Source organism: Zootoca vivipara, chromosome 9, assembly GCF_963506605.1.
Source record: "Zootoca vivipara chromosome 9, rZooViv1.1, whole genome shotgun sequence".
Classification (NCBI taxonomy): domain Eukaryota; kingdom Metazoa; phylum Chordata; class Lepidosauria; order Squamata; family Lacertidae; genus Zootoca; species Zootoca vivipara.
This window is the reverse complement of record NC_083284.1, coordinates 41,504,795-41,530,751: the sequence shown is the minus strand read 5'-3', so window position 1 is coordinate 41,530,751 and position 25,957 is coordinate 41,504,795. Positions and strand designations below refer to the sequence as shown.

Below are 25,957 nucleotides of genomic sequence, written 5' to 3'. Positions count from 1 at the left end.
TGGTGTTTTTCTCAGATGAAAAAATATTGGCCAGGTGTGGGGTTGTCTACTGAATCAGGCACCTGGCAAGTGAAGAGATCCTCCCTCCTACTGGTGAGAGATACTCATTAGGGAAAAATAAAGCAAGTGCCACTGAGTTTTCTTCCCAGAAAATCAAGTAGGGAACTGTGGCCAGAGAAGTGTAAGGGGAGCCACAGTTATAATATTGTCCACTGGCTTGCCCCTGTCTAGGTCCTTCCCAATGGATGGATGCATCTCATAAAGCAAGAACAATAAAACCCACTTCTGCTTTAGTGTGATGGAAGAACAGTACAGCTCTTATTTTGCTGGAGCCACAACCCACCACCTGTGTTACAGATGGGCAAATTGTGGCCTAAGCTGGTGAAGCCCTTGTCCTAATTTCATGTGCCAAGGAGGGGGAAATGGGCAGGTGAGAGAGAAGTGGCAGCAGTAGAGAAGGACAAAAGGGAATGTCAGAAAGAGAAAGGAATAAGTGGTGATATAAAGAGGGTGGCCTCATCCATCTTTGGCTTCAGCCCCACCCACATTTGGCCCTACCCAGGGCTTTTACCCCCAGCTGGAACTCGTTGGAACTCAGTTCTGGCACAGGGCCAGTGTGGTGTAGTGGTTAAGAGTGGTAGACTCGTAATCTGGTGAACCGGGTTCGTGTCTCTGCTCCTCCACATGCAGCAGCTGGGTGCTAGTCACACTTCTTTGAAGTCTCTCAGCCTCACTCACCTCACAGAGTGTTTGTTGTCGGGGAGGAAGGGAAAGGAGAATGTTAGCCACTTTGAGACTCCTTCGGGTAGTGATAAAGCAGGATATCAGATCCAAACTCCTCCTCCTCCTCTTCTTCTTCTCAAGTAAGCATCATTGCCATTATCAGAGAAAAAGAGAGGTGTTTAAAGCAACAGTTCATTCTGAGTTCCAGCACCTCTTTTTCTAGAAAAACAGCAACGGCCCCACATTGCCAGTGTGTGGCCCCTGACAGATTATCCCTGAGCAAATGTAGTCTTTGGGAGAATGTAGACTTTGAGAGAAATAAGATTTGCTCATTCCTAAACTAAAATATGCCCATAGATTTGCAGAGCAAACATTGGTGGAGCAGAGTTTACTTTCAGGATACGCGTGCAAGGAAAAAGGTTGATCCTATAGGAGAAGCTCCTACATTATTGGCTGAACCACTGAGCCCCTCCCTTCCAATGACAACAATACAATGCAGTTGACGAGATTTATTTTAATGAACAAAGGTATTTTGCCCACCATTGCTGGGCCATCTCTCTTTGAAAGAGGTAGGAGATTTAAAGTGTACCATGATCCCACTAGCCAATCATGCTATTCTTCTCATAGCTGTCCTCTCAGGAACAAGGGAAGCTTAGAGATCCCAGAGAAAATCACATAACAAGAGGTCTTGCTTCCTTATATTCTCATATTCTGTCTTTGGAATCAGGGCTGGGTTGAGAGACAAGAGTCGGTGGTGCTGGAATCTGGGCAACAATGCAGAGGAAGGGAAGTTTCACCAACACCCGTCAACTGCTCATCCTTTTGTTCTGGAAACCCATCCTCAACCCCCCACTTTATACAAAAATGGGGAAGGCACATGAACAACAACCATTGCTGCTCCTGCCATTTCTAGTTGGGCCCTGAATTAGGAGAATAGATGGAATAGATGTACCACTTCATGGCAGCCATTGACTAATTAGTGCAGACAAGCTTTGCAAAAGCAGATATATTATGGAAATTTGATAAATTTTCTGGAGAGCATGCCAGCTGACAGCAACAACTTGCCTTTTATAAAACCCCGATGTGCCATATTTGAGCCAGCATGATTCCTAAGGCTTCTGTTATGGGGGAAAAGAACAATACCTCCCAAAGATAAAACTTCTGATTTCCATACAAAATATAATTCTGAGACATACAATGAAAAGGGGAAAGGGGAAAGGGATAATGAGTCCTCGGTGGTCACTATTGTGCAGGCCCAACTGCCCCAGATTTAACTTCAAAAATTCTAGTCAAGAATTGCACCATAACTCTAGTAAGTGCAGGAGAGTCATCGCTCAGCAGGAACTGGGTCACAAGTTGTTTATTGGAGGGGGCGCAGAGCCACAAAGAGGATTATCACTGAGGGATCATCACATAAGGTGTTAAAAAGAGGGCATTCCAGAATCATGTGGTCCATAGAGTCAGGTACATTCTGGCCACAGGTGCAGGGAACTCTAAGTTGTTAAAGTTGCTGGGAATTGTGAGGAGTAGGCTACAGTTCCCAGGCTTCTTTCATGTTTGTGTGTGTGTGTGTGTGTGCGCGCGCGCGCTTTAAATGGATGAGCCTGGATTCAATGTTTTCTGATTGCCAGTGCAAAGGCTGTTGTGAAGTGTAAGGGCAAAAATAAAGGCTATGCAATATGAAAAGCAGCACAGCAGTTGTGCTGGTGGAAGCTTGTTGCACAACTGTTTGTGCAACAAGAAGTATCAGGACTACAGCAATCTGAAGGGCAACCAGCCATGAGAAATATGCTGGTTTCCTGTGCTTTCTCTTGAACGAATACACACTATTACATGTCTTTAAATGAGTGTGACATTAAATTCCTCTTATGTTGTTTTAAAAGTGCTTTAAGTGTATGGTGTGTGCACAGATATATCAGGTCCTTTGAGAGATTTCAAGCACATGCTTTGCTTCTTACACTTCTCATTTCCCCTGCAGATGTTATCAAGAAATGTGGCCCAGGATCAACCCATCACTTGTGCCACACTATTTTATTCCTGGGTTGTCTTCTCAGTAAGCATTTTTGAATTGCAGCTTTACTATTCAGGATTTTTTCTCTAATATAGCATAGTTTGCTTTCTTATGCTGTCTGTTAATTATCAATTCAAATCAAAGATGGGGTAAATATTTTATGAGATACAGAGAAAGGCCCATTTCCAATGGATAAGTTCAGCATGAAATGAAATGATTTTCACATTCTTCTTACTCTTACCATTTTCTGTGATTTTCTTAATATAGCTTTGAATATTGACAAGAGTGTTATTGTGATTGTTTCTTTTAAAAGTATATAGCTTTTTCCTTCATCCAAAATAGTTTAGCCCAATTTGTCAATTCTCATCAGATTCTCAGCGGGAAGCTTCCTTGCATAAATTGGTTCTATTCCGGCTATTTTTAGTTTATTGTGTAGAGAAGCGGTCATATTTTTTTACCATCCATTTTGCATCTTGAAAAATCCCCCCCCCCCGGCAACTTCGTTGTGAAAAATCTTCTAATTAAACTGTATTGTTCATCATCTGCCCCCTTTTCATATTACTCTTTAAAATAAACTGGAGAGCGTAGATCAGTGTTTTACATAGATTTAATGCTGGAGAAGGTATGATGTGGTATGATATGATTCAACGAATAAAGCAATACAATGGGACCACAAGAAAAATGATGCAATATATAGCTTCTGGCTGAGATGAGCACTTTGTGTTCCACTTGATAATCTCATTGGATTGCATTATAGTATTGCGCAGAACAGTATAGGATTAGATTGCTTATTAGGATTATACTACAGTAATGGTGCAGAAAACGACGTCGATCCCATTGTAAACAGCAGTGTTTGAGAGCGCCAATACAGATTGCCACCATTTGTTTATAATAAAGTCTCTCCCAAGGCTTTTTCGGGGGCACAACCATGATATTGCAAATGCAATGGGCCAGTTCCAACAAAGACATGTTGGCTTTTTGATTGCCTGCATCCAAACTAATGGACAAAAAATGTACATGGGTATAAAATAGGAATGGCATACTGAAGGGAATGGGGCAATGGTGGGTGTCACAACCAGAGCCACAAAGGAGCTAACAGCAATACAAGGAGCTTGCAAATGGCAGCATGTTAGCAGATGCATTACAAATAAAGCTGCAGAAGTGCAGCAAGAGGGATTCCAGTGAGGTCTTTATAGCTGCTTTAGCAGATTCCCATTCAGGCCTAGATTTTTTGTTTTTTGTGTGGGAGGGGTCTGAACTGGGCTGACACAGCTGAAGATAACCTGTGCCCCCTTTGGTCCTTGTATCTCATTTCTTCAGTGCTAAACTGCAAGGAAGCATACCATTGGGAGATCCTTTGCAGATGTCTTGAATGGTCACTGAAGCTATGAATGAATGTCGGAATGAAAGCACTTAAAAATATTACGGGTATATATAATACATTGTTTAAACCTCATGTGTTATTCATGTGTGATTGCCGTAGCAAATATCCACAGGGTTGATGATGTGCGTGGAAAGGATGGCAGCATTTATGCCTAGAATCAGTCAGAACAGGGCTTTAGGCCGCTGATCATGCAGGGACTGAAAGACCTAGGATTGCAACCAGTATTAGATGGAGTACTGGGTCAGTATGGTAAATCTGCAGGAAGTCAGGGGCAACCCAGAGGCTGAGCTGAAAAGCCTACCTAGAAGGATGCTAGAACAAGTATAGGCCGGCTACTTACATATCACCATAAAAAAGAAAATGCACCATCCTGCTTCAGGCACTGAAACTGCTCTGGTTGATGACATTTGTCAGGAGAGAGATACATAAGTTCAGCCCTGCTCAAAGTCCTGGATCTCTTAGTGACTTTTGCTACTATTTGGCATGATATCATTCTGGACCAGCTCCAGGAGGTGATGATTGGGGCCACTGTATTACAGTGGCTCTGTTCCTGCTTTCAAGGTTGTTTTCAGAAAGCAGTTATGGGGGGCTATTGCATCTTGTCTCTCATGCTATTGAACATCTATTTGAAGCCACTGGAAGCTATTGCCAAGAGATGTGGAGTGAGGTGTTATCCATCTGCAGGTGCCCAATTTTCTCTCTCCATTCCATCTCAATCTAGCTCAGATGCTAGAATGGTTCTTGGAAGCAGTGATGGACTGGATCCTGAGAAGACAGAAATGTTATGTGTTCTCCAGTCCCAGAGGTGAGGAGGTGGCCTGTTCTGAACAGACTTGCACTCCCCTGGAAGGACCAGGTCTGTAGCCTGTGGTACTCCTGGATTCAACATTGTCACTGGAATATCAGGTGGCCTCAGTGGCTAGGAGTGGCCATTCCCAGCTATGCAGCTGGTTTACCAACTACATACAGCCCCTTTTGGACAAATGTGATTTTGCCTCCATGCTCTGATACCTTTCAAATTGGATTGTTGTAACATGTTCTGTGTGGAGTTGCCCTGGAAGATGTCTCAGAAACTTCAACTGGTCTAAAATACATCTGCCAGACTTCTAGCTGGGTTTACATTTAGAGCTCACATAATGGTCATTATACTCATTATGGTATTTCTCACATAGGACAGAGTGGGTTACTTGGAAAGGAGCTTTGTGCTGCTTTTGCCTGTCTTCTGTTTTATGGCTAAATTGGAGGCCTGTGGGCAGAAAATCAGGCAGAAATGGAATGCTAATATAAATAATGACATGGGCCAATTGTATTTGGTCTCGTTCTGTTGACCTAGGGATTGAAGGACATGAAACAGGCAAGGTTTTTATCCAACTGCTGGAAAAAGAGTGTGCTAGGTTATCTGAAATTCTGAAGACACCTGTGTGTCAAAACATCTATTTTGAGCAATCTAAAACCATCACTTAACCATGGGAATCAGGAGATATGAAATGTCTTGGTGCCACTCTTGGTGGCTTGCAGTTAAAGAAGTGAAAGAATAAGAAGCAATCTGACAAATCATGGTACTGATTTAAAGGATCCTTTTGAATTTCTTCTTCTCTCCTCACTGAAGTGAGAGGGAAATGGTTGCAGTGGGATATAGTTCATGACCTTGCAAAACAAAACATGATTGTCTTCCTCATGTACTCTGCTTCCAAGCCTTTGCCAGTGATGCCACTTCAGACCTGTATTACCAAGCATATCAGAGAACACAGTTCTCATGTATCCTCTTATGTAAGTTTAGGAGAGAAAAATAATTATTACATTATTGATTAAATGCTTTGTGATAAACACAAAGGCCATCAAGAAGGCACGAGAGCAAAAAAGAACAGGAGTTAATTTGAAAAGTAAATCCATATGGAAAGACGGTAAAGTTAACATGTAGGCAATAATTACAGAACAGTCATTTTGCTAACAAGGAAAATATACTTCAAAGGGGTTTGCAGCACAAGGTAATTATTTTCCTTCTAGAATCTGGAGAAGCAGTGAGTTGAAGAGAGATGAATCTATGTGTGTGTGTCCTGTCATGTGTGTGACATGCACCCATTGCTCAAATCTGGCTATGCAATCCAACATGATTCAGTTCGTAAGAAAATGTTGTGCATGAACAGCGAAAGGGAATGCACATCCAAAGAGAACCATCCCATGTAATTCCAATTCAACTGGAGGATGGAGATGTAAAAACTGTCTCATTCATACCCTGAAGTGTAAATGGGGATTGCATATAATGCCTCACTGTTTTAGCTGGATGTGCATAATTTTTCTGTGTATGAACCCAGTTCTTAAAATCCAGCAAGAACAGCATACACTGTTTCAACCTGTGAATGTCCCCTGCTAGATCAGGGCCAAGAATTATTTCTCCAGTTCATACCCCTTTAAACAGTCATGGCTTCTCCCAAATACTCCTCATATTGGTAGCTTGCTACATGAAGTCATTTCCATGTGGCAACATTATAAGCTGCTGTTGCTGTCTGCATGTATGAAATGAGCTAAACACCGTACCTCTGTAATAAAAAAAACTTTGAAATGTCCCATAAGTAAAATAATAAATTTTTAAATTCATGTTTAGTTATTAGAGTACTTCTATCTCTTAGGGATGTGGGTGACGCTGTGGGTTAAACCACAGAGCCTAGGGCTTGCCGATCAGAAGGTCGGCTGTTTGAATCCCTGAGACAGGGTGAGCTCGCGTTGTTTGGTCCCAGCTCCTGCCAACCTAGCAGTTAGAAAGCACATCAAAGTGCAAGTAGATAAATAGATACCTCTCTGGCAGGAAGGTAAACGGCATTTCCATGCGCTGCTCTGGTTCGCCAGAAGCAGCTTAGTCATGCTGACCACATGACCCGGAAGCTGTACACCGGCTCCCACGGCCAGTAAAGCGAGATGAGCGCCGCAACCCCATAGTCGTCTGGGACTGGACCTAATGGTCAGGGGTCCCTTTACCCTTTACCTTTATCTCATCCTCTTAGTGAACCACTTAGAGGTCTAACTATAATCAAGTGGTATATAAATTTTGTTAAATAAATAAATTCCTCAAGCACATTTTCCCTCCCCCCTGGCACCTGCCCCCCTCCATGGCATTTGGGACTTGATGAATCTTCAATAATTGCAAACAAACAAATTCTCATTCTGTTTGCTGAAGTACACTGTCAATAGGAAATACATGGTTCTGTTTGTGAAATAAACAACTCAAATGCAATTCCGTGGTAAGCAAGACTGAATCAGTGTCAGTTGACAAAGTTTTGTAACTTGATTCTCCTCCAGGGGCCTCAAACAACTGTAATCTAATTAAGACATTGTACCCTGAATGTTCAGATACACAAACCCCATTTCTTTGCTCTTCACTATGGCAGTCTTGGCTGGATAAATTTCATCTCAGTTGTGTAATAGCTATTTCTTTATTTGGTTGGCTGAAATTACAGACCTCAAGAAGACAGTGCAAGTCAAAGCTTTCTTCCGAGCAGTGTCTCACTTGCTCTCTTGTTACCAAACTTAGGTGTGGAGATTTGAAGTGAGGAAAACAATGTGGGCTGTTTGCTTTATGGCGATTTTAATTGCTAGGATCTTACCGCAGAAAGATATTTTTGTGGATTTGGGGGAAAGATAGGGCTCTTGCATTCCAGATTATATGGTTGGAAGCAACACTAAATAGAGACATTAAAACTGTATGGTAAACTCTGAGATTATAGGTTGTAATCCATGAAAGATGGCTAGGGCCGAGCACTGGATTTGGCTGAAGCCCAAAGCCTAAACTGAATTGGGTGATGAGAAGGAATCTGGGCTTTTCCTGACTCGTGGAAACAGCCCTGGATTGCTCTAGGTTGAACTGGGTGTCCCGAGCGATCCAGGACTGTCAGGACTAGTCCAACCAGTTGTCAGGACTAGTCCAACCAGGACTAGTCCAACCAGTTGCAGACCAGGCACACAGGGTTTTTCCTATGATCAACTTCAAAGAAGGGGAGAAAATTTTAAAAAATTTCCCCACATCACCACAACAGAACATTGGATGTGGCCCATAAACCCTCCTGAGTGGGTCTTGAGTCTTTGTCCCAGGAAGACGGCAAGTGCTATCTGCAGGTATCCTTCTCAGGTGTGGCTGCTGTGTTGTGCATCTTCTATTTGCAAGTGTTGTGCTTAGGCTGCGAGGAGCCTAAGGGGATTCAAGTCCTTACCTGAGAGATGCCTGTCCGCTGCAGGGCAGCATGTTGCCATCTTGCTTTTTGTGTGCATGGTGACGGAGGGTTTGGTGCTGGGGGGGGGGCGTGTCTCTACCACTGTGAGTTCCCTGGCTACCTCTGGGTGTGAAAAACCTGCAGGTGTCGTCTCTGACATGGTACGTGATTGGTGGGAACTGGTAGCATTTCCAGAGATGCTGTAACTGAAATTTTTATACTATTTTTGTACGTTCTGGTTCCGTACTTGATCCTTCCATTCCCAGGCTGAGCATCTAATAGAAACAGCAGCGTTCTACTAGCGTAGTAGCTGCAAGTCTCCATCCCCAGTGTAATGAGTATGTAGGACTGCACAGTAGGTGACCTTATAGATAGGAGAGAACTCTTTAGTCCTGGGCTTCTTCAAAGTCTGTTGCACTGAGCCAGTCTCCATCCACTATGTTTGGCAGCATGCTTGGCTCATGCTGAAACACATGGTGCACTTTTAAATAAATGATCTGATTTTGGAAAACTAGTAATTCTCTGATCTTTATTTTTCCACATAGACAAGATCAGCTTAAGATATACTTGGCCCACTTACAAAGTCTACATGATTTGAATTACAACATCAGCTTGTTCTTCCACAGTGCCATTTAACTTTATACAAGAACAAGGTGGGTCTTGGCTTTGAGAGTCATAAGGAGAACTTTTAAATACTACATATACTAGGATATTGATCTTACTGGTAATCAGCGTGCACATCGGTTTCATTATCAGAAACACTTTGACTCTTGGTTATGTTCATAGGGAGTGTTGTCCAGCTTCAATAATGTAGTATGCGTTGTCCTTCATATATTCCTAAAGCAGGATGTACGCTGTACATTTATATACAACAGTTGGTTCAAGCACAGACATTGCGGTGTCATGCTTTCATTCAAAACCAGGATGCCCCTTTCTCTCCCCCCCCCAATTACAGTCACATAGGGCATCTAATATGCAATATATTGCTTTGCAAATGCAAAATAATTGTTGCAGACCGGCCTTCATGATGGAATGGAATGGCGTATATTGCACACACTTCTTTATTCCTTCAAAAAATAAAAAGGTCTATCATAAATATACGGACCAATATATGACGTTGAAGAAAAGGAAGCAAAATGGAAACAACGCCCTTGCATACAGATCGATCCGCTTGGCAGCTGACGGGATGACAGGCTTGGGAGGAGGAGGCTTCTTGTTGTTCTTTGCCTGAGACTTCCCAAGCCCACTGTTCACTTCGATGGGCTTTCCGTAACAGTCATAGTTTGACAGTTCAAAATCCCTTGGCAAGCTTCCAACAATACTGAAATCGTTGGATCTCAGGTCAGATTTCGAAGTACAAACTTTTTTGCATCGGGTCTCCCCAACCTAGGAAAACAAGCCAACAAACAGCATTTCAGAAGCCATGAGTTACTCTCGTGTTTCAGTAGCAAGCACACAACCAAGTTAGCTAACCTATTCTATACGGGTTGGGCTGCAACTTGAGACTCATAACTAAGGCTGCAGTCCTAAGCCCACTTACCTGGGAGTAAAGGGAGTAAACCCCAGTGAATTCAATAGGACTTCCTTCTGAGTAGATGTGGTTAGGACTACACTGTTATTTTAGCTGGGGGCCTACATCGACTGGACTCTGCAGCGATTCCAGTTGTTCCTTTGCTCTGTTAATTACATGCAAGTAAGATATACTAAACTGCCACGTTTTCATGCTGCTGTTCCAATTGTGTTGTGTATTGATTTTAATTGTTTTACTGTATATCTTGCTTAATCTGCAATTGCATTTTTAAACTACTCTAGCATAAATATGAAGACAGCTGGAATAGCTGGAATATGCCTTAAAAACGCAAATAAACATTTGCCTGGCTCAATTCAGATTCCATCCATCAAAGTCTTCCTGCTGAACACATTTTGTCATTATCAAAGAGTCAAAGATCTAGAACCATAATGGTAATTTATTTAAAATCTATGCTAATAAAGTCCTAAACAATCTGCTCAAATGCAAATTATGTTTATCCATCTGAACAGAAGTTGGGTGGAGGTGTCCTTTTAAAAAAATAAATGCATTGTGAGGAATTTCAGAAAATATTCATGATGAGAAAATGCACAAGTGAAGAAAGAAAGAAAACATGGGCAATGTTTTGTGATTGGATAATACTATGAAGGGACATATAAATGAACAATGCTAGCCAAAATTATGACTCTGTGCTGATTTGTATCAGAAGCAAGTGACAGGAGATTTCTCGTTAGAGGTTTTAAAAGATACACAAGAAATATACATATTTCTCTTTTAGGAGTGATTGCCTACATTTTCATCACCTTCTGAAATATATTCATCACATGCATGATGCCCAAGTCATTATTTTAAGCCAATGCACAATCATCAGCATATTGGATGGGGGCGCAGTATCTTTAAATGGGCAGGATGAAAATGTGATTTTTCAAATCTTGAGGGACTGGGCAGCCCAAAGTAATACATGTTTGAATCAACTTCCCTACAACGAAAGACTGAAATATTTGGGCCTTAAAAACAACAACACCCTCTCACATTAATTTTTTCACTTATCTTCAGAAATAGTGAGAGAAAAATGAATGTATGCCTTTAAAGGAAGTATAGAAAGGGACTTTCTTTGAAACAACAATAGAATCAGGTAATTCATAGAATTCATGAAGAATTCATAGAATTCTTTGAAACAACAATAGAATCAGGTAATTCATAGAATTCATGAAGATCATCTACTCCAGGCATCCCCAAACTTCGGCCCTCCAGATGTTTTGGACTACAATTACCATCATCCCTGACCACTGGTCCTGTTAGCTAGGGATCATGGGAGTTGTAGGCCAAAACATCTGGAGGGCCACAGTTTGGGGATGCCTGATCTACTCCAACTCCCTGCACTGCAGGAATCTTTCACCCATCGTGGGGCTTGAACCCACAACTCTGAGTCTCATGCTCTATTGACAGAGCTAGCACTGTCATATGTTCAAAAGCACAAACCGAAAGAGAAGAAGAGTTTGGATTAGATATCCCGCTATATCACTACCTGAAGGCGTCTCAAAGCGGCTAACATTCTCCTTTCCCTTCCTCCCCCACAACAAACACTCTGTGAGGTGGGTGGGGCTGAGAGACTTCAAAGAAGTGTTACCAGCCCAAGGTCGCCCAGCAGCTGCATGTGGAGGAGCGGAGACGCGAACCCTTTTCCCCAGATTACGAGTCTACCGCTCTTAACCACTACAGCACACTGGCTACAGGATAATGTTAGAGCTGTGAGATCAACTGGAAGACACCACAATGGCAACATATGAATGGACAGCTTATAGACGCAGACTTTCTTTGGATAAGTACAATGATATTTTGAATGGGTTTACACAGAATATATTAGGTTATTGAAAAGTATATGTATATTAGGGTAATGAGAATATGCATTTCTGTATATTAATGTATGGTAAGCTAACTGTATTGTTTCTTTTTTCAATCTCACCCACTTCTTCTTGCTTTCTTTTTTCTCATTCTATCTTCTTATAAATGAAATGTTATTAATAAAATATTAATTTAAAAAAACTGGAAGAGAGCACAATAATTTCATACAATTTTAACTAAGGGACTCCTTTCACTGATTGGCACAGGAGCATGGTATGTGTGAATGAATTCACAAATTGAACTGAACTACAGTACTAAGCGCCCACCCCCTCATAGCCTACATATGTGCAAAAGTAAAATAAAAAAATTCCTTCAGTAGCACCTTAAAGACCAACTAAGTTTTTATTTTGGTATGAGCTTTCGTGTGCATGCACACTTCTTCAGATACCATGTGTGTGCATGCACACGAAAGCTCATACCAAAATAAAAACTTAGTTGGTCTTTAAGGTGCTACTGAAGGAATTTTTTTATTTTACTTCGATCCAGACCAACACGGCTACCTACCTGTAACCATATGTGCAAAAGGAATTTGTTATAAATGATGATGATGCCGCAAAGAGTCACTAGAGGGTGCAAGATGGTAATTTGTTTCTTGGTAGGCAGGCTCTGGCACCAGGGAACAAACTGTGTTTTCCTACTGTTCAGAGGGGAAGCTAAGCTGTACATTTCCCCATGACTGTCAGCTGGAATTAAGCAATAGCAATGCATCTATTCATCTTCTGCATAATTGATCTAGTTTTGCACCATCATTCTGATGCTCAACTGTAGCCATGAAAATACCTTCTGAGTTAATTGATGAGACAATAAATACATTCTGTTATGCAGCTCCATCAGTGGCCCTGGAGGTCCATTTAATCTGGAGGGACGGAGGCAGGAGCACACAGACACAATCTCTCTCACACACACATATACAACTAGCCACACTTAATGTAATAATAATAATAATAATAATAATAATAATAATAATAATAATAATAATTTATTTATCTGGCTGGGCACACAAACCTCACACACACACTGTCCTGACACTGTCATGCATTTTTGGCTCTCTCTAACCTGGCACACCCTGTGTCTGTGTCTCACACACCAAAGGTAAGGGTTGGGATGGGGAAGAGTAAAGCTGGAATGTGTGAGAAAGAGCATTTCTGTGCTCCATGGTGAGAAAGGATGCTCTCCTTTGCTTCCTCTGTTCTTGGTGAGAAAAGCAAGTGCAGCTGCCATTACCCCCTCCATTCTCAAGGAATTGCAATTTCTTTTTCTTTTCTTCTTTTTAAAAAGGTTAATCAATTATGTCACAGCATTTAACCCGAGGCATGACATTTTGTCTTCTGATGGACAGGAACAAAAAATTTCCTGGGGTCAAAGACTTGATTCACTTGAAGACCTAAAGGACCAATCCCACTTGTGGCTGAAGCATCTTCCTAGTAAAAGGTGTGTTGGTGGTCCTTTGAGAATACCTAATACTACATATAAAGCCATGGCAATGTTGTGCTGCCTCTAAGAAAACAGGGCTGTTCTGAATGGCACCCCTTAGGATTTGATGCAAAGGACCACGATTGCACATCTCTTGTTCTCAGGGCCCTCCCATGACATTTTGGGACGGCAAATGATACCTCTCCCCACAAGTCATGGTACATATTATCCTAAGGCTAGTCAAGAAAATCCCGCAAGTGCCTTTCCCCCTCCCTTGCAGTACTAATACAACAATAAATCAGATACCTAACCATTTGCTGCCATGACAGCCCAAATCAGCTCCCTGAGGGACAAGCCTGATTTTTTTTTTTACCCTTCTTTGTGCGCCTACTTCAGAAGCTCTTTCAGCAAGCATCTTAAACTTTCGAAAATGCTTCCCCGCAGCATCACAATCAAATACAATGAACTACTTAGGCAACAACCCTTCAATTGAGCATCTACAAAGCATCGCCCCCTATGCTTTAAAAAAAACAAAACTGAAAATTGAGCAAGCTTGCAAAAGTAAAGACACAATAAAGGCACTTACCTGTAAAGTGCTGATGTGCACAGGGGTGCCTGTGCCATTCACAGTATTCTTCTTAGCGGCATTTCCGCCTTTCCCTTCTGCTTGCTCTGCTTTGGCCATTTTGGCTTTTTCAACTTCGATTCGCTTTGGATTGTTCAGCATAACCTGAACCACGGCATACTCAACCAGCGAAGCAAAGCCAAAGAGAAGGCACGCAATCAGCCACACGTCTAAGGCCTTTACGTAAGACACTTTGGGGAGTTCGGCAGCAAGCGTGGTACATTCTGAGGCCAAGCTGAGCACTGAAAAGATACCTAAAGGAGAGAGTGGGAAAGATCCAAGAATGTAATAGAAGCTTTCCTGCACTGCTAGCCCTTTCCCCTCTTTGCCGCCTCTTCCAATGTTTATGCTTCCAGTTCCTAAAGGATGGCATTTCCTAAAAAGGAACAGGAGTTGCTGATGCACCACATATGCTTTGCAGGAGATGAAAATGAATGTACACGGTGAATTATGGATTCCGGTGCATGCACTGATCACATAATAATTCTGATCACATATATAAGCAATGATGGCTGCAAATGGTTTTTATTGTTGCTAACTGCTCTATTTATCATGGCACAACTATGTCTTTTTACCTTATCAGCACTAGTTCTTACCACCAATCAAATGGTGTTTTAGATGTCACAAAATGATGGAGTAATATTGAAATTGAGTGTCTTGACTGGTGGCTATCTCTGCTCCCGAGTTTCCCTGCAGGGAATGTAGCAATCAAAGTGATCGTCTATATGGGTACTAATTTTATACATTTCAAAACATTTTTAAGCGTCCATCATGTTGTTATGTTGCTACTTTGAAAAATGTGTGTTGAATTTAACAATTGTCCACCTTTGACGGCAAAGAACCAAGGATATTCATCTTTGCAGAGCTACATTCCATAGTCCTTCAAATACCTTGTACTTCACAGCCATTTAAAGTTTGAAAACTAACCTCAGTCAATGGATTTCAGATTTTAGAAAAAGAGTTCAGCTTGGCCTTTCATTGCTTTGTTCAACAGGGCAGCGGAGGTCACTGTGGCCTGCTGCTACTTTCCATTTGCCTTGAATCTGAGGGTGAAAAGTTCATCCTCAGAGAGATGGAAAAGAATAAGATCTTACACTATTTCAAAGGAAATGTGTAATCTGGCTGAAGGGGGTGGGAGAAAGATTTCAACCAAGTAGCCACTTTGCTCTGAAACCAACAGTATTATGGCTCCAGAAAATGTCAGAGAAGGGCTTCTGAATATGCTGGAATTTGAAGGCTGCTGGGTCTAGCCAACAGGAGGGCAACATGTTGTGTAGACCTTAGGCTGGGTGAGAGAACACAGACCAGGTGGGAAAATATGCCCCACCAGACCTCTCTCTATCTAGCACTTGCAACTTTCTCCCCCTTGGCCACACCCCTTGCCAGCCCTCCTTCCTGCCACAATTAGAATTTTTTGCTTGCCTGGAATGCTTCACCCACTTTTGCATCTGGCATATGGTCTAAAAAGGATTCCCTACATTTGATTTAGGGGAGCATGCCCTGTCCTAGTTCTCATGCAGAGAGAACTAAAGACAGTGACACACCATCTTCTCACTGCTAAAGTGGCTTAGGACCACCCCACAAACTGAATAAATGTGGGAGCTCTTTCAGTGAGGACTGTACCAGTGAAGACTGTACCTTTCGCTTTGGCTGGTGACAGCTTGCCTCGTCTCACTTTTCTATTTGCAAGGTTCATAGTTAAGTTGGAAACTTAGTTGTGCAATACCATCAGTACTACCATCCTCAAGTTTCCTTGAAGGGGGCAGCAGCATCACATGGTATCTTTGGGGAACTGCTAGGGCCTCGGGGCCCACCAACACAGATGCACACTATTTCCACCTCCTCCAATGCCCTGGATGTAGCATCACTCTTGAAACTATTGAACATCATGGTCATTTTAGGAAATGAACATGGCAGCTGCTAGGATGCTTAAAGCACCACTGTTGCTGTCTACCTCATGGCTATTGTGGTACTTGGCACTTGTGGTACATCATCTGGCAGCTGCTTAGAGCCACCATTACTCCACTTTCCACCATTAGGTACTGTGGGTGCATACTAGAATTCACTAGGGCCCATCGAGAAACCATCTTACACTAAAGTCAGGCTAGTGCTTGGATGGGTCCTAAGGTGGTTTGCTGGGGGGGGGTGCCCTCAAATCTATTGGTGACTGTGCAAAAGGAGATGAAACAAAAATAGGAATCCAAGTTTTCTGGACTGTTGCTGAAATGCTCACTTGAAAGTGAGGTTCACTCTTAGCCGAAACCTATAGATGGAAATGGGTATCAAAACATTTCATCATCCCACCCCCACCCCCATATTATAGCTGTCAAGTTCTCCCTTTTTAAAAGGGAAATTCCCTTATGCTGAATAGGCTTCCTCGCGAGAAAAGGGAAAACTTGACAGCTATGCCCCATATGTTCAACAAATGTTGGTGAAGCCCCATATACTCCCCCTGGCTAAGGTTTAAAGATCCAGAACCTGTTATTCTCCCCCTGCACCCCAAAACTGATAACGCTTCTGAAGTTCTACTCACAGTTGCACTCATACACGCCACAGTGGTGATTTAGAGAGCAGAGACAGGCTACAGATCTTGTCTTTTAAAAAGTGGAGAGATGTATGGGACTGAAAAAGAAGATTGGGATGAGAGTGAAGAGCATGCCATGAGAGTTGAGTTGCCTTCAGTAATCCAATGAAATCTGCTACTGAAGGAACCACAGAACAGACATTGGGTGACATTGGGTGGTTCTGACGGCAGGTGAAACTCAGGATTACCCAGAGGCACTCTTGCAGCACTTGCATCAGGATTGATCCAAAACGAGAGCCATGACAGGACAACAATGAGCAGCGTGGGAGCATAAACGCCCATCATGTAAAAGCCAACTTGTCTTCTTAAAGTGAAGATCACTTCTACACAGGTGTAGTAACCTTTGGAGGAAGAATAGACACGTTTAGGTATTCATGTCTCTATAAGCCCCTGGTCTCAGATAAGGATGCTTTAAAATCACCCAGCCTCTTGCTCCACATTTTGTGGGTTCTTCATATGATTTCAAAAGAAGCTGTCCTGAACTTTGAGCTTGCCCTAATTCGGGTTCAAATACTTTGTGGCAGGGACTGAACAAGGAGAATATCTGCTTTTAGTAGCTCTGTGTCAGTTGACAGGAGAGAAAAACAGCAAGACTAAGGCCTGGTGAATGTAAGAGGTTTCTCACACTCACATATACACACAGTATCCTCCTCTGCCTATAGTGACAAAAAGGGCAGGTTTGTTTCCATAAGAGGATTACTTCTTCTTGTATATAAAACATAAGTAGATATTACGCTATAGCCAATATGGCAGTATTCCACTTCCTGCTTTGGGGGGGGAAATGAAATCTATGTAATGAAATTTCATTGTGTGACTGTGCAAATCTCCTTTTGTAAAATACAAAAATAATGTTTGGATGAATTTTCTCAATGATATTAAGTGACACGTTAGTGCAGATCTTCAGAGACAGGACTGACCACTCTCTAGCCAACCTCTTTACACAACAAACCTAAGTACGAACATTCATAATAAAACATAAAGTTTGTTGCTAATGGTTTTGGGAATAATCACTAAAAAGTCCGGGGCAAAATACAACTAAAATAAAACATGAAGAGCAAAATTGTCTAATTAATGTATTGAATATGTCCTGGTTATTTGCTCCTCTCCTCTTTTATGATCTTGAGCTAGTGGAATGCTTTCTATGCCATTTATAAACGGATTCCACGGATTGTCAAATTCTTATTTCATTTTCCATACTATATATGACTTTTATGTGTTCAGCTGTTTGTGTTAGGTCAGAAATTCACTCCTGCTCTGACTAAAAGCCCTTATATTATATTTCAATAGAAAGCATAACATTCCTAGTCACCGAGATGAACAATGTAAATTTCACATGAAGGGAGGCCAGCTGGCAGTTTCATTATAATAATAATTCAATAGTCAAAACTGAACACAAGAGATATCTTGAAACTCCTCCTGCTTGTGCTGTCTCTAGCCATGTTTGCTCCCACACACTAAGAGTGGAATCCTAATTCCTATCCCCTGTTGGGGGTGGGGCTTATGGAGCAGGGACACCACAGTGGTCACAGAAGGTGGAGGAGGGTCGGGGCAATCAGGGCCAAACCCAGCACCAAGTGGGTGCAACAATTGGGTTTGGATGAGGCCACAGCAGGTGATGGCTACAAGACTGGCTCAGAATCCCTTTGTCTCAGCCCTTCCCTTGGAACAGCAGAGCCAAGCAAAGAGACACTCAATCCAATGCTCCTCCCTGCCTGGCATAGAAACCTGCTGGATTGCATACATTTAGTTGTGTTAAGTGCTATCAGGATTCCAATTCCTCTAAAAGTAAGATCATAACTGGGAGAACAATTAATCCCCATGCTGTAGCTGCCAATACACACATTGCATCTCAGTTTTGCAGAATTACAATCTGATTCAAAATCCAGTCAAAGAATATGCAGCTGTAAAAACCAGCCTGGGGCAAAAACGAGAGTTAGTTTGGTAGCTGGACTTTGGCAATCACTGCTTAATAGAGAAATGAAATGAAATAGGGAAGAAACAGTGATCTAACTGAATAAAATATATTGTGCCATTTGTTTCTGAATGCAATTACCTCGTAACTGTATTATGTTCTCCTACAATCTTCAGGATATGATGAGATATTGCCCCATAAAACTGTGGCAGACTATGAATTTCGTCATCTTACTACTACAGTTAGACCCACACACAAAAAGCTAACATTTGTACTGAAGCCATTAATTGATTTTGAATCTATGCAATTAATTAATTAATGGACTGATGTCAGGCAACAATAAAGCTCTAATGCAAATGAGTCAGCAATCCGCCCCCTCCACTGATCACTTTGATGGAGGTCTGATTATTTCCCCCTCTTACATACCTCATCATAATGCCCCCATGCCGATTATAGTGTCAACTAGTATGACTCACTAGGCTAATCATCTAGTCATTATCAAGGCTAGTTAGTACAATCATAGTTAGCAAGAAATATCAGCAGCTACCTAATGGCAATCTGCATAAACCAGGTATCACAGATCAGGTTTCAGGAACTAAGGTTTAATGCAGTAGCCTCAGTGGTGGAACCAGTGCTTTTTTCCAGGGGATACTCAAGGGTACGCAATATCAGCACCTCTTTTTGTTGTTGTTAAAAAGTGTGGCACAACTTCATAGTGAGTACTAATCTGTTCACATAATAAGCTTGGCTTGTTAACCACTTAACAGACCTAGTACTTGATTGAACATCAAGACATCAGAAGTATTAGAGTAGGAGAGCCATTATCCGAAAATACATGTCATTAAGTACAGAGGATACCTAGACAGCTTACAAAAGTCGTGGGAATTCTGACACTACCAGTCTCATGACCAACTGCTGGGTCACTTGACAGATGGAAGCCCTGCCAAAATTGCTTCCAGGAACCAATAATTACATCATAAGCTACATGGATGAAACAAGTTGTAACCACTGGTACATTGTGCATGTAATTTCAGACACCCAACCTGACTGACTTGGTTGCAATTTACTCCCTTTCTGACCTCTCCAAAATAGGATAATGGAGACCATTAATTCCATCACAAGGTATATGGCACAACCAGGGTAGATTTTTTTTTTTTGCATCATAAAATATCCACTCTGACTCTTCTCTATGGGGCCAATCCCAAATTTGACCATTTAATATAGTCCAGGCCATTAAGGCCAAGGTCTAAAATTATCTGGCTGCATCACCAAGAGCTCTACTTGGAATGCATCACTTGAACAAACCCTCTTTTAGTGCACTTGCTGAATTTCAGATCAGGCGAACCCCTCAAGCAAATGTTACAGGTCTGTTCCTACTTAGGCTCTAGCACCATGTTTTAGGACAGTCAGTGAAAAACCTATTCTTCTGACAGACCCAGTGAATTAAGTATCTCAGTCCCCCCTCTCCTTGGTGTTCTTGTCTGTAGGATTAATTTTCTTCAGTGTAACAAGGAACAGAGCAATCCCAACCCCAGATCTGCTGACTGGAGGAGGCTAGCACTGAACAGAGGAGCCTCTCCACTGGTGGAAAAAGGGCTGCTGGCAGGAAGGGTCATGTCCTCTGGGGAGGTTCTCCAACCCCAAACCTGTCAAAGGTTCCCTGGGCACAGAGCTGATTCCACCAGTTGTTGTTGATGTCAGAAGCAGTCTTGGATCTGCTACAGCAGGCATCCCCAAACTGCGGCCCTCCAGATGTTTTGGCCTACAACTCCCATGATACCTAGCTAACAGGACCAGTAGTCAGGGATGATGGGAATTGTAGTCCAAAACATCTGGAGGGCCGAAGTTTGGGGATGCCTGTGCTACAGCGAAGGCCCCTTTGTTTCCCCAGGATTGGGCCCCTTACTTACACCAGCCTAAAGGTCGCCTGAGTAATTTGCCCACCTTTGGTTTCAATGAGAAGTGGGGAGGAAGAATGCTGGGGGAGAAAATGGAAAATGTACCACTTTTCACTCTGGTAGGGCTCTGGAAGTGGTGACTCATCAACTGCTTCACTCACATCCAGAGTAATTGACATATTATATTTCTGTTTACAGTTTCTGACACCATTCAGAAATATAGGTGCATTTTCTCAAACATGTTCTATCTCACAAATAAGTATACTATTTATAGGGTTGAGTGCTATCTAAATCTTGCATCAAGGGTAGACAATGTGGTGCTCTCAAGATGTTGTTGGATTCCAACTCCCATCTGCCAACACAGCAAATAGTCAAGGGTGATAGGAACTGTAGACCAGCAACATCTAAAGGGTACGGCATTGGCTGCTGCTCTTCTACCTGGATGGCCCATTAGAAATATCAAGGTATTTTGATTCATAAGACAGATATTGGGACTGCATAAATGCTGCAAAACAAAACATGACTTCTTCCCCTCCATTCTGATATCTTATTTTAGAGAAAGCATTTCCCCCCCATCACTTTGTGGTTAAAATGTCGATGTTCATCTAAACATTAATCCATATATATATATATATATATATATATATATATATATATATACTATATATATAGTATATATATACCATATACTATCTATATATATAAAAATGTAAAAATCGTGAAATCCGGGGTTCCACTTTTCTCCGTAACCGCTTGACCGATCGTCCTGAAATTTGGACACAACGATCCAGGCCACTCCTAGAGCGTTGTTGGGGGCAAGCATTCCTGAAATTGCACACCTGCGCAGGTACAGAAATGCTTTCCCACCAAGTCAAACAGCGCCCTCAAGTGGAATTCCTCCCACAGTACACCCCCTCCCTTCCTGTGAAATCTAAGCCACACCCACAAACCAAATGACATCATCATCAACCAAGCAACTGAAGGCCACAAAGGCATCCATTATCACCCCTAGGCTCCTGTCAGGCTGCCAGGCCTCCGCTAGGCCGAGTGGGGGGGGATAACCCACAACAACGCACTTGGGGACATGGCAAGGGGTTTTTACTTTACAATTTAACACCACTACCCCCCAATCCCCCCCAAAAAAACCACAAGACAAAAATAAATATCATCCTTCAAAACGTCATGAGATATGCTGGTCATGGGGGGGGCACAAACAGAATAGATCATGGATCAGGACACGTGGGGGCAGTCACAGGGATTAGCCACAAGGACGCGTCACACCCACAAACCCTGCCTCCGCCATGAGATCCTGTAAAACAGGGGGACTCTGAGGCTCAGGGGGATCTGAAGGGGGCCTATTACCAGACAACCCACACAGTCAGGCCAGGGCCAAGGAATGCAGATACAGGGCAGAGGCCTCGGGTCACATTTAAAATACTAGCCCAAGCCAAGGCCTCACCTCTACTTTACAGCCTAAAGACTAGGCCTTGGCTCCATTTTACAGACTAGGCCTCAGTCTACAGCCCTTTAAATACTAAACCGAATAGAGCCCTGGGTGGGAGGAGCCCAAATAGGTCATGGGCTGACGTAGGGTAGGGGGAGCAACTGTCCAACAACCACCAAAACAGCCATTCCACCCACAAGGCCCAAGCCCAAAGCCTCTCCCAGTGGCTGCATTAATAAAGGCCTGGCAGCATTAGGCAGTCATTCATCATTTCTCCTAACACGCACTTGGGGACGAGGCTACGGCGGCCATTTTAAGTAAGGGTACCTAGCAAATATCCAGGACAACCCCAGGATAAACTACCTTCACCAAAACTACAACTCCACCAATCCAAAAAGGACTCTAAAGGTAGGATGCCACATCTCTACCCCCAGCAACATGACTTCTTAACTTCCTAATATTTACAATTCTTTTCAGATCTCATACCCACCTCCCACCTTTTACTTGCAGATCATTCCAACATCCATTTCTACCCATACTGTCATATATTTATTTTTCCTAAAAAAACAAACCCCACATTGGCTTATTTTCAGGGGATGTCTTATATTTATTTATTATTATGGTCGAGGACCAGCTCTAGGATGTCTTATTTTTTATTACGCGTCCAGCCTTGCCTCTTCCTTGGGGCCCTGCAGAACTGTGCCTATCACTATGTCTTATTTTTGGGGTATGGCTCATATTGCGCAAATGCTTAGAAATCCTGATTGTAAGCCTCTGTGTCTTTTTTAAAAAAACAACAACAACCATGCATTTCTCTCCCCAGTTTAAGTCCTCAGATATTTGCAGTGGCCACCCCCACCCCCACCCCCATTTAAAATCCCCTACCTTCCCCTTGCCACTTCCTGGGTTTTTTATGGAACTGAACAACTCAGGTAATTCAGAATGCACCTTCTGCTGCCAGGCCCTTGCAGGGCCAGCCAGAGGCCCGGGCCAGGTAGATAAGATAATGTGGCCCTGTTTTTAACCCTTTTGTTACTTTTTTCATTTTACTGATTGTGAATATGCAGACCGAGGCCCCCTTTAGATTTGGAGGCCTGCACCAAGTGGCCCATATGACCCCCCTCCTTCTGTCTGGGCCTGTCTGTTGCTACAGGGCTATGGGGCTTCACTATTTGACACCCCCCCCCCTCGGGATTTTTTAAGTAGCTCTCTGCCTCCCAGGGCACATCATCACCCCGATCCTTAATCTAAATATATAGAAATGCTCACCATGCGTGCGCAGGGGCCAATGTATGGAGATACAGGGGGGAGGGGACAACAGAGGGCTCAGACAAAAGTAAATAGGGTGGGGGCCAATGTAGGAAGATACCGGGGGTAGGGGCCAACACTCCCCAGGGACAACACAAGGCTCAGACAAAAGTGCATGCTGGGAAATAAAACCCAGAACCTAACAGTTCCTTCTCCAAGGGTGGGGGCCAAGGTATGGACATACATGGGGGAGGGGCCAACACTCCCCAGGGACAACACAGGGATGAGCCGGGGTGGAGGGAGGAGGAGCAGGATACATCATGGATCGGGACAGGGTGGGGTGGGGATCACAGGAAAGAACCACAGCAACGTGTGGCCGGGTCAGCTAGTATATATATATATATATATATATATATATATATATATATATATATAGTAAGTCAGAATTTGACAGATTATCGCCAACTCTATACAATAGGTCAGGTATGTCCAAAGTCTGTTTTGGGGGCCTAATCCAGCCTGCCAGTCGGTTTAATCCAGCCCCTGTGGCAGTTTATTTCCTGGGGTGCAATCCTAAAAACAAGCTCAACAACTTTGGTTGGCCCTTCCCTTCATCAAATCTGGCCCTCTTTGAAAGAAGTTTGGACACCACTGCTATAGGTGAACAGAGTCTGACCATGCCATGAAATTCATCAATGTTCAATATTACATACCAGTTCCTGTGTAATATTTGGTGCAGTTGCCATATTCAATATCTTCTTTCCTAATGTCAAATTGTGGCAAAGCAATTTTCTCTAGTTGAACAGGATCACCAGATTGCCAGATAAATCGTAAATCATCGGTAGTGTAACCAACTAGGTGTTTAGGAAAAAAGGATTAAGAGATAAAAATAACAAATGCAATAGCCAAAATAAATTCCTTCATAGCAGGGGGTTGGACTAGATGTCCCTTGTGGTCCCTTCCAACTCTACAATGCTCAATCATACTGTCCCCTAGATTATTTGACTTGAAACATGGCAGCATCATTACTTAATGGGTATTCTTTATGCTGGTCATATCTCACTGCTGCTGAAACATCTCCCCTGATTTCCGGTTTGTTTTCAGACACAATTCAGCATGCCATTTTTTTTTGACTCGAGAAGCCCTATATGGGTCTGGTCTCAGGCCATCTGAAGGACCACCTTTTCTTTGAAGAACCTTTCATTTGGTTAAGACTGTCCTCTAAAACTATGCTGCAGGCGCCTCCTTCAAAGTTGAGTTATGTCTTTCACCCTTTTGATATCCCACCTGTGAATTTCCCCCCCATGCAACCGCATGGCTCCAACCCCATTGCTACCCCGGCCCACCCCAATCCAGGTAAGGAGCAAGGAAGGTCCACAGGTCTTTCCTCCCTATCATATGCGTTACTTTGACATGCTTCCACCCACTCTGCTGTGCGTCTGCAGTCTCTTGTGATACGGAATCCCTGAAGTTGATAAGCATCCCTGCTAAAACTACCCCATGATCCTAACAGCATTTGACAGATATAAATTTCAGTGAAAACCAGTTGGGCTTCCAAGCAAATTATTTTAAGATCAGGCCTATGGAGCACAATTATATGCACTTTAACTCTGACATAACTCCCACTGAGTTCAGTGGGACTTACTCCCAGGTACTTTGATGCATAGGATCAAAGTACCACAGCTAGGGGTTGAATTATAAAAGGCGGAGACCAATGAACATGATTTTTTGAAACCACTGTACAAGTCCACATTCAACAGCATTGTGCACTGTGTATCCTCCTTTGGTTTATATAGGCACAACAGGAAGTGGTAGCTATTTTTATGCACAATCTGATTTACATACAGCTCTCCAACTGCATCTTGCAACGCTGTGTATCCATAGGAAACAAGGCCAGGTCCAACGGGCAGGAAAGCGTAACGGATAATCTGGAAATATAAACCGAAAGCTTGTGAGCAATTCAAAGCAACTTTCAAGTTAGCTGTGGAGGTGGTGGCTGTTGTTTGCTTTCATGTTCACAAATGTAGCAGATCAGTATGCAATGTATTCATATAAAGATGCACGTTATTTTTCTACTCTAGGGGAGTTTCATTGCAACATTTTCAGCACGCAGGAAACACATGCTTCATTACAGCACAGCACAGAGACATGATCAGGCTCTCGTGGATTTATCTGTATAGTATCCATGTGGAGTTGTGTAATGTGAGAACTTGTCAATGGAAGAGAATGATCCCTCGTCTTGTCTTATTCTTATGTTACACTGAATACAAGTATAAAGCTGTCTCTACATTGTGTGAAGGATTTGATGTTTTCTACAGTTCAGCTATTGTGTACACAAGTATACAGACTAGACTCATTCAACGTTATAAAACTGCAGGAATGCATAGCTCAATTATTTGCACACACAGGTACTCATTGTACACTTGTTGAACGTAACATGTGAACACCCTTGTAACTTCCCAAATCCAGTGGTTCGTGTCCTCAGAAAGACTGCAGATAGGCATACCATTTCAGCTCAAAAGCCATTCTAACTCACAATTTTCAAGCAAGCATTCACTGACCGTATAGCAGCTCCACTATTTCTCAAAAGTATTGTGTACTTCTTAATTTAATTTGATTTACATTAAAAAAAAACATATCCCAAATCTGTGCCTCACATCTACTCAGTTAATCAAGCAGAGACTTTCATTTGCTCAAAGTCTATAATAAAACTTTGCAGTTGAAAAGAAGAAGTACCTCATGCTGACCAGTACGTCTCCATTACGGAATATAAAGAGAAGAATGTTTTCTTGTGTGACGTCATGGAAGTTGGCATTTTTTTCATTTGCAAAGAACAGATCTGGCTTCCACAGACATTTAAACATGGTGGGATCTACAGTTAAAGAGTCAGACCCCTTCCAGTCAGTGGGCAGTTTAAGTCGAGGATCATTCCATTTTTGTCTTAGGAAGATATTCACTCTGTAATCCTATTGGAAACGTATTATAGAATGCATTAGACAGGCAAGAAAATGTCAACATACGAAGCCTAAATCAAGAAGCATGTTTACACAGCTCTATTTTGGTTTCATGGAAAGTAG

General features: G+C 42.5%; 1 protein-coding gene across 2 annotated transcripts in view; it reads right to left on the bottom strand.

Annotated features, from left to right (window-relative positions):
* Positions 1–8,849: 8,849 nt before the first annotated feature.
* GLRB (glycine receptor beta) overlaps positions 8,850–25,957 on the bottom strand; it is a 31,821-nt gene continuing 14,713 nt past the window's right edge. For both annotated transcript variants that reach the window (XM_035113331.2, XM_035113332.2), the window contains 6 exons: positions 25,617–25,846; positions 24,726–24,808; positions 23,594–23,734; positions 16,567–16,719; positions 13,756–14,048; positions 8,850–9,709 (listed from right to left, as the gene is read on the bottom strand). In XM_035113331.2, coding sequence (XP_034969222.2) covers positions 9,413–9,709; positions 13,756–14,048; positions 16,567–16,719; positions 23,594–23,734; positions 24,726–24,808; positions 25,617–25,846 — 1,197 coding nt within the window. In that variant the 3' untranslated portion in view covers positions 8,850–9,412. The remainder of the gene's footprint in view (positions 9,710–13,755; positions 14,049–16,566; positions 16,720–23,593; positions 23,735–24,725; positions 24,809–25,616; positions 25,847–25,957) is intronic.